Source organism: Heterodontus francisci, chromosome 24 (genome assembly GCF_036365525.1).
Source record: "Heterodontus francisci isolate sHetFra1 chromosome 24, sHetFra1.hap1, whole genome shotgun sequence".
NCBI lineage: Eukaryota > Metazoa > Chordata > Chondrichthyes > Heterodontiformes > Heterodontidae > Heterodontus > Heterodontus francisci.
Genome location: NC_090394.1, coordinates 11,694,346 through 11,711,780, shown reverse-complemented (window position 1 = coordinate 11,711,780; position 17,435 = coordinate 11,694,346). Strand labels below are relative to the sequence as shown.

The 17,435-nt window shown below is 43.7% G+C and overlaps 1 protein-coding gene across 1 annotated transcript in view; it reads right to left on the bottom strand.

Annotated features, from left to right (window-relative positions):
- Positions 1–17,435, bottom strand: part of gsg1l (gsg1-like) — a 413,877-nt gene that overhangs the window by 223,277 nt on the left and 173,165 nt on the right. Inside the window, exon 2 of the mRNA XM_068055680.1 lies at positions 7,922–7,969. Coding sequence (XP_067911781.1) covers positions 7,922–7,969 — 48 coding nt within the window. The remainder of the gene's footprint in view (positions 1–7,921; positions 7,970–17,435) is intronic.

The following is a 17,435-nucleotide window of genomic DNA, read 5'->3' as shown; positions in this document are numbered from 1 at the left end:
GGGCCAGATGACCAGTGGGCGCCCAAAGTTCTGGTTCATGGATGCTTGCAAACGTGACATGAAGGCCCTAAATGTCGACTATCGCACCTGAGCGTCACTAGCTGGCAAACGTGGGGAATGGTGACAATGGTTTCCATAAGGAAATCATTCTTGACAAATCTACTAGAATTATTTGAGGATGTAACTAGTAGAGTTGATGAGGGGGCCAGTGGATATGGTTTATTTGGACTTTCAGAAGGCTTGCGACAAAGTCCCACATCAGAGATTAGCATGTAAAATTAAAGCGCATGGGATCGGGGGTTGTGTATTGAGATGGATAGAAAATTGGTTGGCAGACAGGAAACAAAGAGTAGGAATAAATGGGTCTTTTTCTGAATGGCAGGCAGTGACTAGTGGGTACCGCAGGGATCTGTGCTAGGACCCCAGCTATTCACAATATATATTAATGATTTAGATGAAGGAACTAAATGTAACATCTCCGAATTTGAAGATGACACAAAACTGGGTGGGAGGGTGAGTTGTGAGGAGGGTGCAGAGAGGCTTCAGGGTGATTTGGACAAGTTGAGTGAGTGGGCAAATGCATGGCAGATGCAGTATAATGTGGATAAATGTGAGGTTATCCACTTTGGTAGCAAAAACAGGAAGGCAGATTATTATCTGAACAGCTATAAACTGAGAGAGGGGAATATGCAACGAGACCTGGGTGTTCTCGTACACCAGTCGCTGAAGGTAAGCATGCAGGTACAACAGGCGTTAAAAAAGGCAAATGGTATGTTGGCCTTCATAGCAAGAGGATTCAAGTACAGGAGCAGGGATGTCTTGCTGCAATTATACAGGGCCTTGGTGAAGCCACACCTGGAATATTGTGTGCAGTTTTGGTCTCCTTATCTGAGGAAGGATGTTCTTGCTATAGAGGGAGTGCAGCGAAGGTTTACCAGACTGATTCCTGGGTTGGCAGGATTGACGTATGAGGAGAGATTGAGTCAGTTAGGACTATATTCACTGGAGTTCAGAAGAGTGAGGGGGGGATCTCATAGAAACCTATAAAATTCTAACAGGACTTGACAGGGTAGATGCAGGAAGGATGTTCCCGATGGTGGAGGAGTCCAGAACCAGGGGTCATAGTCCAAGGATACGGGGTAAACCTTTCAGGACTGAGATGAGGAAAAATTTCTTCACCGAGAGGCTGTGTATTCGCTACACAGAAAGCAGTTGAGGCCAAAACATTGTATGTTTTCAAGGAGTTAGTTATAGCTCTTAGGGCGATAGGGATCAAGGGAAATGGAGGGAAAGTGGGAACAGGTTACTGAGTTGGATGATCAGCCATGATCATAATGAATGGCGGAGCGGGCTCGAAGGGCCGAATGGCCTACTCCTGCTCCTATTTTCTATGTATCTATGTTTCTATATCCTGTGGACTGGTGTGAACTACCATGACAACCAGTTGCTACAGCAGCTTGGTAACAGGAGCCAAGGTCAAAAACAACAACTCACAATGCCACTTGGCAGCTTCATATGCAGCACTTGTGGCAGAACCTGCCTCTCAAGGACTGGCCTTCACAGCCATCAACAAAGGTGCACCAAGGGTAGACACCACATCTAAATGGAATGTTTGCGGCGTGTCCATCATTTTTCGTAGATGGAAGGATGCCGACCATTTGCATGGAGAGAGACTACAGAATGCTGTGGTGCAGAGGGATCTGGGTGTCCTTGTGCATGAATCACAAAAAGTTAGCACACAGGTACAGCAAGTAATTAAGAAGGCAAATTGAATGTGGGCCTTTATTGCAAGGGAGATGGAGTATAAATGTAGGAAAGTTTTGCTATAACTGTACAGGGCATTAGTGAGACCACACCCAGAGAACTGCATGCAGTTTTGGTCTCCTGACTTTAGGAGGGATATACTTGCATTGGAAGCAGTTCAGAGAAGGTTCACTAGGCTTATTCCTGGGATGAAGGGGTTGTCTTATTGAGGAAAGGTTCCCTCATGGGGGAATCTAGAACTAGAGGGCACAGTTTCAAATTAAAGGATCCCCCATTTAAGACTGAGATGAGGAGGAATTTCTTCTGACATAGGGTCATTAATCTTTGGAACTCTGTTCCCCAGAGAGCAGTGGAGGCTGGGTCATAGAATACATCCAAAGCTGAGTCAGACAGATTTTTGATTGATAAAGGTGTCAAGGGATGGGGGTGGGGGAGACAGGCAGGAAAGTGGAGTTGAGACCACGCTCAGAGCAGCCATGATCTTAATGAGTGTTGGAAGAGGCTCGAGGGGCCTACTCCAGCTCCTAGTTCTTATGTTCCTGCAGCACCTTTAAAACTCTAACATTTCATTTATTTTGTCTTTCCTCGTTCTGCCTACGAAAATGGATCACTTCACACTTCTCTGTATTAAACTTCATCTCCCATGTGTCTATCCATTTCCCCATTCCATCCATGTACTCTTGAAGTCTTCTATCCTCCTTACTATTTATAACATTTCTGAGTTTTGTATCATTGCAAACTTTGAAAGTATGCCCTTTTTACCCAGGTCCAGGGCATTAACATATATCCAAAAAAAACGTGGTCCTAATACCCATTCCAGGCCACCACCACACACTAAAATAAAAGCAAAATACCGCAGATGCTGGAAATCTGGAATAAAAACAATAAGTGCTGGAAATACTCAGCACGTCTGGCAGCATCTGTGGCAAGAGAAGGTCACAGGTTCTGATGAAAGGTCACAGACCTGAAACATTAACTCTGCTTCTCTCTCCACAGATGCTGCCAGACCTGCTGAGTATTTCCAGCATTTCTTGTTTTTATTACACCACCACACACTTCCCTCCTGTCTGAAAAACAACTGTTCACCACTACTCTCTGCTTTCTGTCTCACACCATTTCCGTCTCTGCCAGTGTCCTTTAATCTCATGGGCTTCAATTTTGCTAACAAGTCTATTATGTGATACTTTATCAAACAGCTTTTATGTCTATTTCGTGGTGCTCCATTAAAAATGGGCCATTAGGTGCAGCTACTTGGCAGTCAGCTCACTGAGCCGAGCATTTTTCTACTTCCCTACTGTTCCCCTAGCCTGTTTCTGCTGTCTTCAGCCAGACTTGACTTTTTAAAGGCTGCATATTACTCTTGTTTGATATGTAATTTGCACTAGAAAATTATGAGGAACTAGGAACAGGAGAAGGCCATTCAGCACCTCAGGCCTGTTTCACTATTCAATAGGCCATAACTGATCTGTACCTCAACCCCATTTATGGGCCTTTGAATAATATCCCTTAATGTTACCTCGAAAAAAATCTGTCGATCCTAGTTTTGAAAGTTGCAATTGTCCTAGCACCCACAGCCTTTCAGGAGCTAGTTCCAGATTTTAACGATCCTTTTTGTGAAGAGGTGCTTCCTGATTTCATTGCACCGTCATGTTCTGGATTCCCGCACCAGAGGAAATTCATTACCTTTATCTTTTTATTAATTTGAATACCTCAATTAGATTAGCCCTCAATCTTCTTACTTCAGAGAAAACTAGCCCAGTTTGTGCAACCTGCCCTCATAATTTAACTCTTGAACCCCCAGTATTATTCTGCAGAATCTGCATTGCACCCCCTCCCAAGGCTAATATATTTTTCCTGAGATGTGGTACCCAGCTTGAATGTAGTAATTCAGATGGTGTTTGACCAAGTCTCTATACAAATGAAGAATAACTTCTTCCCATTGGATTCCATACCCTTGTGATAAAGGTCAACATTCCATGAGTCTTTTTGATTGTTTTTTGTGCCTGTTAACTAACTTTCAGTGATTTGTGCACATGGATACAGAAGTCTCTTTGCTCCTCCAGTTTGTTACAAAAAAAATTTTGTTTTGTCTTTCCTGGATTTAAAGTGGATGACCACTCACTTAATCTTTCTATGACCCTTTGTACCATCTGAGCTACTTGCCGTGCCACCCAAACTAGTGTTTTCTGCGTTCAATTTGCAGATGTCCATTCACAAATTCAAGAAGCACTTGTGATCCACAAGTGTTTTATTCTCAAACCACACTTCCGTACAAATACCAATTTCCAATTTTCTCTTCTGAACTCACTCCCTATCCAGGAATAACACCCCTGATGGGGGAAAAACCCAGCCCTTAAATACAAGCTGCAATGAGCATCACCTGCTTTCTATTAACTCTGATGTAATTCCTGGTTAATTAAAGGGACCAACATTTTCAACATTGTCAGTCTGCAAACTTGGATAAATTACTATCTGGAGCTGATTTTGGCTAAAGGGTTCAAATAGGCATAGATGGGTGCTATACTATGAACATATGAACATATGAATTAGGAGCAAGAATAGGCCACTCAACCCCTCGAGCCTGCCCTGCTATTCAATAAGTTCATGGCTGAACTGATTACTCCACATTACCACCTACCCCTGATAACCTTCCACCCCCTTATCAAGAATCTATCTACCTCTGCTATAAAAATATTCAAAGACTCTGCTTCCACCGCCTTTTGAGGAAGAGAATTCCGAAGACTCATTACACTCAGAGAAAACAATTCTCTCATCTCTGTCTTAAATGGGTGATCCCTTATTTTTAAACAGTGACCCCTAGTTCTAGATTCTCCCACAAGGGGAAATATCCTTTCCACATTCACCCTGTCAAGACCCCTCAGGATCTTATATGTTTCAATCAAGTCGCCTCTTACTCTTCTAAATTCCAGCAGATACAAGCCTAGCCTGTCCAATCTTTCCTCATAAGACAACCCGCCCATTCCAGGTAAAAATCTAGTAAACCTTCCAACGCATTTACATCCTCGGACACACCTGTTTGTAAGTTCGGAATTCGCACACACTTTTGGTCCTAATTGCTGATTACTATAATTTTGAACTACAGGTGCAAGGAAATGGCTCAGAAGGTAACTGAGAGGGCTCCCAGATTCAGTGACTCTGCATTGGAAGCAATGGTGAGAAATGTGGAGTACAAGCATCCTTTCTGCAAGACAGCAGGAAGCTCTCAAGGATGGTCCTGGGAAGGCAGTGGGGGCAGCTAGCCAGAGACATGACTACCCAGAGACTGGCTCCTAGGACATGGCAACAGTGCCGGAAAAACTTCAATGATCTCGTGTGTGATTAAAGTGAGTGAATGTAACTTCACGTGACATCTTACAAACACCGCTCCAGCAACCTCACACACTGCTCAGTGCATCATACCCCCAATACTCACCCAGTAACACTCCCTGGCTCTCAGGACTCACGTCCACATACTCCACCTCATCATCACATACCTTCCAATACTGCCAAATTCACACTCAGCTCTCCAGCTATTCAACTGTGGCAGGCACATCACACAATCACTGAAATTTTGCCCTCTGACTTGCTGAGAAAGGTCATCAGCAATGGAAGGAAGAGCCAAAGAACTGATGGAGGGCCTGCACGCCTTCATACCCTCAGCCTCCTCGAGAAGATGGTTCTCCGAATTAGTGGACTAGCAGCCATGGACCACGTGGCTTCTGGTGCCGCAATGGCCATCCGGAATGATGGTAAATGACTGCCTTATATCCTGCTCAACTCACTCCTCACTCTCATCTTGAGATGTGGCATGAAGTGGAAACTGCAGATGGTGTAACCATAGAATTGCTGCTTTCCTCCCCACAAACCCTTCCCTCTCCCCAACCTTCCCCACTGCTTTCATGTTTTCAGATAGCTTTGAATTGTCATGTGGACAGCCTCAACACAGCCAGGATGAGGAGGAAGACCATCCCCACAGTCAGGATGAAGAGACACCTGTTCCATGCACTTTCATTTTTGTTATCTAATGGATATTTAAATGAACTGACCCAGCAAATTATGGCAGGATCTGAGTGGTGGGGTTTCAGTGGATTCAGCTCCAACCCATTGCTACAGATCTGCATCATATGAAATTTGAAGCCTATATACAGTTTCACAACAGATTACTCACTGCAGCATCTTCGGCGACATCTCCATTGCCTACTAGTTTGTGTCTTTCCTTGTGATCTTAAATTGCTAGTGGAGACCCACTTAGGATGGAAATGACTTCAGTCACCGGTACTTGTGTGATCACTTTAGTACAAGAATAACTTGACTACGCTAAGAAACAATAGGAATAACTTGCATCATTTTGACTTTTGCATCATGATTTATAATAGTAAAAGACTGAATCCTCTCGGCTAAGGAACGAGGCTTCACCAGGAAACACCACAGATTAGGACAGAACCCAGATGCATTTGCAGAAGAAGCCACTGTGGACAGGTTTCAGATAATGCCAGGGCAGGACCAGACCTCTAATGCCCTCCAGTAATGTTACTCGAGATGTACCCCTAATTGTACATGTACCCAGTATCACCATCTTCTTGACCCTCTGAACAGTCTCAGGTGAGTCCATTTTGATATGGATGGTGGGATGCATCCCTGCGGATTTTCCATGCACCTTTGCTGAGTTAATGATAGATTCCTTTGAGGAAGGTCCCTACCCTAGTCCCAGCCCCTTACACCAATGGTCATGTTCAGGTATATAAAGACTCTGCCCCATAAAGCTCTCTGGGAATTCTCATGATCAAGCCATTTTCACAGCTCTTCTGCTGGACTCTGCTAAAGTTTAGGCAGGAGTATTCTTGAAGGCTCAGGAACATTTGGCCTGATAGCCTTCTTAAAAATTCACTTTTGGAAATCTGGACTTTTTTCCCCCAAGCCTTCATTTCATAAAATTCTTGAAATGACCACACCAAAGCTGTATGTCAAAACCAGAAAGGTGATTTCCCTCGTGGACTGCAGTTTCTATATTAAAGTGATATGATCTTTGAATTCATGCTGCATCATCAGAATGTTCTTGTACCTTTCAATGAGATTCTTTGGCTCCGGAATTAAATTGTGAGATACCAGTGTATTAACATTCAATTTCTTCAACCAAAATTGCTCTTTCCTCTTAATTCATAACAGAAAAGGTTAATCCCTCCACTGAAAAAGCAGGGGGAACAATTTCAGTCAAATGTGTTAAATATTTATATGATAATGAGCCAAATTTTCTAGTCAGTGGTGAAACAAAGGTGCTCACTGCTGACCTCGATAAAAACTGCCCACAAAGATCTGGTAGGAATTTCCCCTTTCCCAGTGGAAGTTTAAGTCTGGTGCCAAATCAAGGGATGTCTTGGCACGCAGCAGCAATGATGTCAGCAAGCAGGTCAGTAACCAATTACATTGAAGAATTCACACACAGCAAACCAAGAAGTTAAATACACTTAAAAACCTTCACTTTTAATTTAGATTTTCAGATAGCAAAATATATGTAATTGTACTAAGAAGCTAAAGTAAAGATAAACAGACTTTAAAAACAAGAAAAACAATGTCTTTTTTTTAATGTAGAATTTTATCATAATGGAGAAATTTGACATTCTACAAATATAAAATTGTTTTTTCAGGGCCAGTGAGGGTGTTTAGCAGTAATTAAGAATTTAATATGCCATTATAAACTCAGTTACACCTCATTCAACAAGGCGTAACTTTTTCCAGGGTTTTTATAGAGAGACTAACAGCAATGGAGATTGCAATCTGTGGGAACCTCCTAAAGCTCACCCTCTGGAGGACCGTACACACTGACAGAAACATGTGGATTTATTCTGAACATGTCCAAACTCCCAGTTTCAGTGGAGTAATGAGGGTGAACGATAACAGTTTTGCATCATTACCACAGCAAAATCTGGGCCAGTATCTCACAGGGTCATTTCAGGGCCTTGATATTAAATCTTTGTCACTGACAATTCAGTTCTGAGTTCTCTAGGCTTTACTTGTTGCATGCCTAGTAGTGCCAAATATATAAATATTTGAGATCTACGAAACATTAAACATCTCCTTTAAATCCAGTTAATTTCTAGTTTCAATTAAAAGGTTAGGCCACTTAGGATGGAATTCTCTGTTCTGTTTTGTTACTCACTTCTCTCAGACGCAGGAGCCAGATCAATAAAATTCCGGCACTTTTCACCTAAAACAAAATAAAGCTAGAATTATTTCATTTACATTGACTTTAATATGATCTAAGTATAGACTTTCAGCATCTTAAACATCTAATGGAGCTGACTTTCTTGACCTTTTCTGAGTAAATGCCTAATCCTCAGAAAATACATAGAAATATACAGATTTTACCACAAAGGAAATAGCTATTTGCCCAATCAGTCCATGCAAGCAAATGGTTATATGGTCAGGAGAAGGAAATATTACACAGGGGTCTTTGCCCCTAACACATAACCCTGGGATTTCTGGAGCATCCTTTGGGTAGGGACAACTTAAATATGACTGCTGCTTTTCATATGAAGTGGAAGGTGGGGGATTGGAGTAGGGGTGGGGGATTGGAGCAGGGGTGGGGGATTGGAGCAGGGGTGGGGGATTGGAGCAGGGGTGGGGGATGGGGCCTGCCACCTTTCGTGCATTAATTTCCCCGTCCTGCAGCCATGTGATGTCCAAATGTAAGGGCGTCCTTTGAAGCTGGCATTGGCCATGAATGGCCTGAGGGGGCCTAGCTGTAGGTGAAAGAGGATCCCAAAATATAAGTCTAATATTTTTTCATGTAGTGCACAAGATCATTGGCCTTTGGGCCCTCCTGGTTGCTGATTTGCAGCTGAGTCTGGTGGTGAGATAATATAGGTGCAGCTTGTAGCTGAGCTTCGATTTCCTTTCCAGTTTTATTTTGTACTGGGAACCTAGCTGGGGCATGAAATGGCCTTAGAATAGCAACTGCAACCACACCCAAGAGTAGACCGGTGAGTATTTGGGTGTGTTACTCTTGCCAAGCACTGTGATAATGGAATGTCAGGAATGCAATAGCACACGGGCCTATGGGGCCTGTACCCAGAAGGCTCCACCATAAACAGGGCGCTCACCAGGGGTTGTGAGCTGTATCCAATACAAACCGAGAAGCTCAGCCTCCCTTCCCCTGATTCCTTTGGAACAATAAATTGCCCAGCAACGCCTGCAGGTCCCCATCTGGAGAGCAGCAATCCAATCTTCTCTGTTGGGGTAGGTTTTTAATGGATTGGGGGATGAGTTGTTCATGGGCTTTGATGTGGCCGTAAACATTCTTTGCACTCATGACTCTGAGGCAGGGCCAAGGCAATAACCCTATACACTTTAAAAAGGCTAAATTACAGCCACCCAATTGTTAAATATATTGGTGGGAATTTTCAAAAGCATGATTCTGCCTTAACCCTGTTCCAAATGTCAGGTATGGGGTCATTTGAACATTAGGAGGGTCACTTATGCTATTAATAGTGCCACTGGGTACTCACCCCACAGATCCAGAAGCGTACAGTGGTGTCTAGCCACTCTTGGGTGGAGGGTGGCAACAGGCCCATGCGTCCACATCTACCAATTTTAAGTGATTGCTGCTCCATTGACATATTGCTGCTATCCTAATGGCTTCTCTTTAATTGACTGCCAGTTGCATATGTTGTTGTGAGGTCCAGTATTGGCCAGATGGAATGTACTTACTAAGCTCTACTATAGTTGGAACTAGAAAGATTTCTGAGGGAACCAGTCTCCTATCTTCACCAATCACATGACAATGGAGAGAATGGACAGAAAAGCAGCTGCCCCACCTCCACTGGAATTTCTCATGGCCGTCCAAACTGGTGGAAACCTATCGGAAATGATTTCTGTCTCAAATCCCTGCCCCCTGATCCAACTATGCTACAGTTATTCCATTCAAATCCCATTCAAATGTTTGGGTTATTTAATTTCAAAAGCTCAAGCAAATGCACAAACACAGTTTTAAATGACTAACATTTTTAGAAAATAATTGTTTTGATCCAGCAAGTGTCTGATCATCCAGAATCCCACAACCAAGCTTAACAGTCTCCAAACTAATGAGAAATCCACTTTGGTAAAATGTTTTGCTTGTTCAATGTGGAATGAATGCTCTCTTCTCTTATCACACATCCTACCCAAATCCAGAGAGCTTAGGTGTAGGTTAGTAAATTTCAAGGATTATGGACCATCAATTGTGTGCTCAAGTTTAACCAACTAAAACCGCATAGCTTAGCAGCAGACCTCTTGCTGCCGATCTAGCTAGTAACACCCTATGCATTTGAATGTTGGCTTAAAGGAATTGAACAGGAAGAATCCTTCTTCCCAATCTCCCCCTCCAGGAGCCAAGGTCTATCAGTAACTATGACACTATAACGTTCCCTCACTTGGGTATCACAACATCACGTCAGGCAAAGAGGTCTGAATCGGTTCCAATCTTTTATCACGTGTCTCATTGAGGAAAAATTAACAGGTGATTTATATGACAAAACATAATTTCTACAGCACTAAAACTGATTGAAGGAGATGCTTGGTAATTAAACATTGATCAATGCTGACTGCAGCTGTTTTAGGTTGTTATCTTTTGGCCAGATGCTTTCTTTCCAGGGAATTTAAGTGAAATTGTGTTATAACGTGGTTATTTCAAACTCAACGCTGATATTAGCCATTCCCAGTTAAAGCTGTAAGTGAAATATGTGTCAGCAGTTGTTAAACTGCGAATATAATAAGTGCTTGTCATGCCCAATAAAGGCATGTCCTATTTCTAACTGTAAACATGGATGTATTCAGCATAGAATCTTCTAGAGCTGAATTTTCTTTTTAAATGAACCACAATGGGCATTAAAATGCTGCAATAAGGTGGTGGCCAAGGATTAGATGACATTTGCAATTTCAGACCAGACTCGGGTATCGCAAGAATCTGGAAAGTTCCTAATTGAATGGCCATGGGTGGAGTGTCTCCTTTGGGTGGACATACCAAGACAAAATCATTTGTGGAATTCATACCTCCTGTTATCTGTGTTCTGACCTAAAACTCAATATTTATGGACTCCTAGACTCACGAAGCTGGATCTTACAGCAGCCCCCCACCCCACCCCACTCAACACCGGATATGGGGGGTAAAGTGGGGGGGGGGGGGGGGGAGGGGGCAGAAAGTGCCTCTGGCAGAGACCCACCATGGTCCTCAATGCTGGGAAGGTCTGGCCCAATATTGCCGGCGGCAGCAAGGCCTCGTGGCAGCCCCTCCGCTGCTCGGCAACGGGAGCCAATCTGCATATTTTTTAAAATGTAAATGAGCTCCCGCCATCCTGTCCCGAGCGATATTGGTGCTGTTGGCTAGCAGAGGCAAATTAAATGTTTTAAAAATTGTTTTCCAACATCTCTCATAAAAATTTAAATTAAATGGAAGGGCTCGAAGCCCCTTAAAAATGGTGTCATGCCTGCGCAAAGGCTGCTGACGCCATTGCGGGCGTGGACCGCCCACCCCCTCTACATCATCAGGGGGTGGTCTGCCCTGGCCATTTAAATGAGCTGCTGCATTTAATATCGCGGCAGCTCAGTGATGTGTATTCCATACAGGCGGAGCTTATAAAATCCAGCCCGCTGTCTCCAAGCCTGGAACTGAACAAAGAACTGTAAGGAAACAGAGAGTCATAGAGTCATACAGCATAGAAACAGGCCTTTCGGCCCACCGCGTCCATGCCGACCATAATGCCTATCTATACTAATCCCACCTGCCTGCATTAATTCCATATCCCTCTATGCCTTGCTCATTCAAGTACCTGTCCAGATGCCTCGACCACCTCCTCAGGCAGCTCATTCCAGATACCGACTATTCTTTGCGTGAAAAATTTACCCCTTTGATCCCCTTTAAACCTCCTCCCTCTCACCTTAAATCTATGCCCTCTAGTTTTAATCACCCCTACCATGGGAAACAGACTCTGGCTATCTACCCTATCTATGCCTCTCATAATTTTATATATCTCTATGATGACCCCTCTCAGCCTCCTTCGCTCCAGGGAAAACAGACCCAGCCTATCCAGTCTCTCTTTATAACTCAAGCCCTCCAAACCAGGCAACATCCTTGTGAATCTTTTCTGCACCCTCTCTAGCTTAATCACATCTTTCCTGTAGTGCGGCCACCAGAACTGCACACAGTACTCCAAATGCAGCCTAACCAACATTATGTACAACTGTAACATGGCGTCCCAACTCTTGTACTCAGTGCCTCGGCCGATGAAGGCAAGCAGGCTATACGCCTTCTTAGCACCCTGTCTACCTGTGTTGCCACTTTCAGGGAACTATGTACTTGCACCCCAAGGCCTCTCTGCTCAACAACACTCCCCAAGGCCCTGCCATTCACTGTATATGTCCTGCCCTGGTTTAACTTCCCAAAATGCATCACTTCACACTTGTCTGCATTAAATTCCATTTGCCTTGTCCACTTTCCCAGTTGATCTATATCCTGTTGTAACCTTAGACAACTTTCTTCACTGTCCACTATACCACCAATTTTGGTGTCATCTGCAAACTTACTGATCATGCCCCCTACATTCACATCCAAGTCATTAATATATATGACAAACAACAGAGGGCCCAGCACCGATCCCTGCGGCACACCACTGGTCACCGGCCTCCAATCTGAAAAACAACCCTCCACTACCACCCTCTGCCTCCCATCACCAAGCCAATTTTGTATCCAATTGGCCAGCTCACCCTGGATCCCATGTGTTCAAACCTTCCGGACCAGCCTACCATGCGGGACCTTGTCAAAGGCCTTGCTAAAGCTGGGAGTGGGCTACGAGGCAGAGGGCTTAAAATTGATCAGGGAGGGGGGTGGATGCTGTGCCGGTTGCCTACCCACTCCCCACAAGTATCTTACCAGTAGCAGGGGAGCTGGCAGGCATCGTGCCTGCCCTTGGGCCAATTGAGGCCCTTAAGTGGCCAATTAATGGCTACCTAAGGGCCGCTCTCCACCACCGCTGGTAAAATACCAGCCGTGAATGGACACGTCACCACCTGGGCAGGGCCACCCAGTTTAACCTGACGGCTTCATTGTGGGCTGTCGTGGGTGAAATGGGCCACCCCCACTGGAACATTTCCCCCAGCCCCTTGCCTCACCAGGGCCTGGCTGATTGGCCCCAGAAAGCCCTGATCTCACTTACCTTCTTCTCTGACCTCCATCCTGGCTGGGTCTGGGGAATGCTACAGTCCCAGCAGTGCTAGCAATCCCAGTAGCGCTGCTGGGACTAAAGAGCTGTTGGCCCTCTCATTGGCCAGCAGCTCTTGGAGACAGGACATCCTGCCTCAGAAGGGGTGGAAGCCACAACTGCAGGCAATTAACTGCCTGAGCCACGTAGAGTGCGGTCATGTCTTCCAGGGACAATGGAGGCGAACTCGCCCCTGGCTTTACAGCCAATGGGTAAGGCCATTGCCTCCTCATTAAATCCTGGCCAAAGGGTTTGTTTGTTAATGTACCAGTCCTTTAACAAATTTATTAAAGCTGGGTGGGCCAGGTTTTGCAATGTGGCAGCTCATGGTCTACTTTAAAATGAGACAATGGGAATCAATTGATTCATCATGGACTCACTGGGGTAATTTTGTCTTTGTGAGGCAGTTGCATGTTATATATCTCTGAAATGTAATTTCCATTAACTTCAATAACATGCAGCTGTGTTAATACCGTTCATTATACACTATTGCCCAACATCAGACCTGCCTCCATGAAGTCAGGATGGTCCTCCTTTGTTGTGAAAATAGTAGGAGATAGTGACTTGAGACCCACCCCATGGGGTGGGGCACGTTGGGGATGTAGCTGGTTTTATTAACAGTTCTATTAGCAAATCACTGAATGGGGAAGAGGTTAGAGGGACAGCCTTCATAATTTCTTGGAACACATGGAGAAAATGCACAAGTGCAAATGGGCAGTCAGTCTGCTGGGAAGAAATTGGGAAGACAGCTTGCATCCGAAGGGAATCTTGATATCTCAAACCCAGAGCAAGTCAGAAGGATGAGGGTAACCAGGAAAAATTAGGTGAACACATTCGGATAGTGGTGTTTTTTTTTTTGTGTTTTGAAAGAGGGATATGAAGTTAGTTAGATTAAGGTGAGATTTCTGTTAGAATGGGCTGACCTGACAGCTGAAACTTAATGCAGAGACATGTGAAGTGATGCATTTTGGAGGGAAGAATGAGGAGAGACAATATAAACTAAATGGTACAATTTTAAAAGGGGTGGAAGGACTGCGAGTGCTGAGACATATGCCCACCAATCTTTGAAGGCGGCAGGACAAGTTGATAAGGTTGTTCAAAAAACATATGGTATCCTTGGCTTTATTAATAGAGGTATAGAGTACAAAAGCAAGGAGGTTATGCTATACCTTTATAAATTATTGGGTAGGCCTCAGCTGGAGTATTGAGTTCAATTCTGCGCATTGCACTTTAGGAAGGATGCAAAGGCCTTGCAGAAGGTGCAAATGATATTTACTAGAATGGTAACAGGGATAAGGGACTGCACTAATGTGGAGAGGGCACAGAAGCTGGGATTGTTCTCATTACAGCAGCTTAAATAGAGCAGATGAGTAGAAACTGTTTGCCCTGGCAGGAGGGGCAGTAACAGGACACACATTTAAGATAATTAGTGTTATATATGTATATATTGTTATACTATCTGTAAAGTGCTAGGAACTAATTAGCTAGGAACTAGTTGTTATGTGTAAGTATTCCAGTAGGGGGCCACATTCACGGCTGCACTGGGAAGTCATATTATATGCAACACAAGAACCAGCTGAACCAGGTTCTACAGCCAGGGCATGATGCTGAATTAAACAAGACTGACTCCAGCCTTTTCCAAGTTTAAAGTGTGATTCTTTCCCATATCTGGGAACCAGAAACAACATAAAGATGAAACAATTAGCAAAAAATCCAGGGGAGGCATTTGTTACAAGACAAATAGTCATGATCTGGAATGGGCTGCTTTAAAGGCTGGTAGGAGCAGATTCAATAGCAACTTTCAAAAGAGAATTGGATAAATACATGAAAGAAGAAATTTTCAGGACAATGAGGAAAGCGAAGCGGAGTACTAATTCGATAATTCTTCAAAGAGCCAGCACAAACATGACAGGTTGAATGGCCTCCTTCTATGTTATGATGCCATGATGCTATGATTGTTACAAAGACCAAATATTGGACATCTTTGTTACTTAATGGTCTACCTTGTCATAGAGCATAGAAACGTACAGCACAGAAGGAGGCCATTAGGCCAGTCGTACCTCTGCTGGATCTTTGAAAGTGCAGTTGTGTTTAGTCGCTCACCCTTACTTTTTGTTTATAACCCTGTAAGTTCCTCATCCTCGAGTACCTGTCCAACTCCCTTTTAAAATTATTTATGCAATCAGCTTCCACCACCTTTTCATTGAGTGTTCCAGAACTCAACAACTCTCTGAATGAAAATAATTCTCTTCATCTCCCCTCTGGATCTTTCACCAGTGACTTTAAATCTCTGACCTTTGGTTATCAACGAACATATAAATTAGGAGCAGGAGTAGGCCACTCGGCCCCTCGAGCCTGCTCCGCCATTCAATAAGATCGTGGGTGATCTGATTGGAACCACGACTCCACATTCCTGCCTTTCCCTGTTAACCTTTCACCCCTTTGCTTATCAAGAATCTATCTACCTTTGCTGTAAAAATAGTTGAAGACTCTGCTTCCACTGCCTTTTCAGGAAGAGAGCTCCAAAAACTCATGACCCTCTGAGAGAAAACATTTTTCCTCATCTCGGTCTTAAATGGTTGACCCCTTATTTTTTTTACCCCTTTTTGTGGTGTATATTAATGATTTGGATGTAAATGTAGGAGCATGATCAAGAGGCTTGCAGACAACACAAAGATTGGCCGTGTGGTAGATAGTGAGGAGGTTAACTGGAGGCTGCAGGAAGATATTGATGGTCTGGTCAGATGGGCAGAAAAGTGGCAAATGGAATTCAACCTGGAGAAGTGTGAGGTGATGCATTTGGGGAGGTCGAACAAGGCAAAGGAATACATGATTAATGGAAAATACTGAGGAGTGTAGAGGAAGTGAGGGACCTTGGAGTGAATGTCCACAGATCCCTGAAGGTAGCAGGACAGGTCGATAAGTTGGTTAAGAAGGCATATGGAATCTTTTCCTTTATTAGTGGTATAGTGGTATAGAATACAAGAGCAGGGAGGTTATGCTGGAACTGTAGAAATCATTGGTTAGGCCACAACTTGAGTACTGTGTGCAGTTCTGGTCACCTCATTACAGAAAGGATGTCATTGCACTCGAGAGGGTACAGAGGAGATTTGCAAGGATGTTGCCAGGACTGGAAAAATGCAACTATGATGAGAGATTGGATAGGCTGGGGTTGTTCTCTTTGGAACAGAGAAGACTGAGGGGATATTTGATTGACATGTACCAAATTTTGAGGGGCCTGGATAGAGTGGAAGTGAAGGGTCTCTTCACCTTAGCAGAGAGGTCAGTGATGAGTGGGCATAGATTTAAAGTGATTGGAAAAAAAATTAGAGGGGAAATGAGGAAAAACTTTTTCACCCAGAGGATTGTGGGGTTCTGGAACTCACTGCCTAAAAGGATAGTTAAGGCAGAAACCCTCAACTCATTCAAAAGGAGTCTGGATATGCACCTCAAGTGCTGTAAACTGCAGGGCTACGAAGCAAATGCTGGAAGGTGGGAATTAGATTAGGCAGATCGTTTTTCGGCCAGCACAGACACGATGGGCCAAGTGGCCTCTTTCTGTGCCTTAAACTTTCTATGATTCCATGATCCAATTATTTATTTTCCCTTTTTCTATATGTTATTAACCTTACCATCAGTTCCTGTACTATGTTAAATCGCAATGAGATTCCTGTATTTATATGTTCTGAAACTAAAGAAATTAACTGCACCCAGGTACAGAAAAAACAGTTCAAGCTCATTCCCTTAATTAACTAACTACAGCTGCTCCCCAGTGGATAGCTTGTATATCCCTGATTAGGCACCTGGATGAAATTTATTCCCTCTCCAGAAGGAACAGTTTTTCTCTCTCTCTCCTCTATCAAAACCTCTCCTCATCTTAAAAACCTCCATTATGTCTCCTCTTAACCTTCTCTGTTCCAAGGTGAACAGTCCTAACTTTTCCAATCCTCTCCTCACAACTGAAGTCCTCAATTCCTGGTAACATCCTGGAAACCTCCTCTGGACCCTTTCAAAGGCCTTTTACATCTTTCCTGAGGTGTGGTGCCCAGTATTATCCCCAATACTCCTGTTCGGGCCTAACCAGTGATTTATAAATTTCCAGCATGATCTCTTTACTTTTATATTCTAATCCTCGATTTATAAACCCAAGTAACACATATGCTTCTGAACCAACTTCTCAAATTGCCCTGCCACCTTTAAGGATTTTTGTAGATGGACACCAAGATCTCTCATCTACACTTTCCAAAACAATACCATTTATATTATACTGGTCTTTCCATATTAGATTTCTCAAATTGTATCACTCCACACTTCTCCACATTGGTAGAGCTCCATCTACCAGGCTCCTGCACATTTTGTCATCCTGTCTGCCATCCTGAAATTTACATCTACTCTCATCACTATCCAATACGTTGCCAAGTTTCGTATCATCTGCAAACT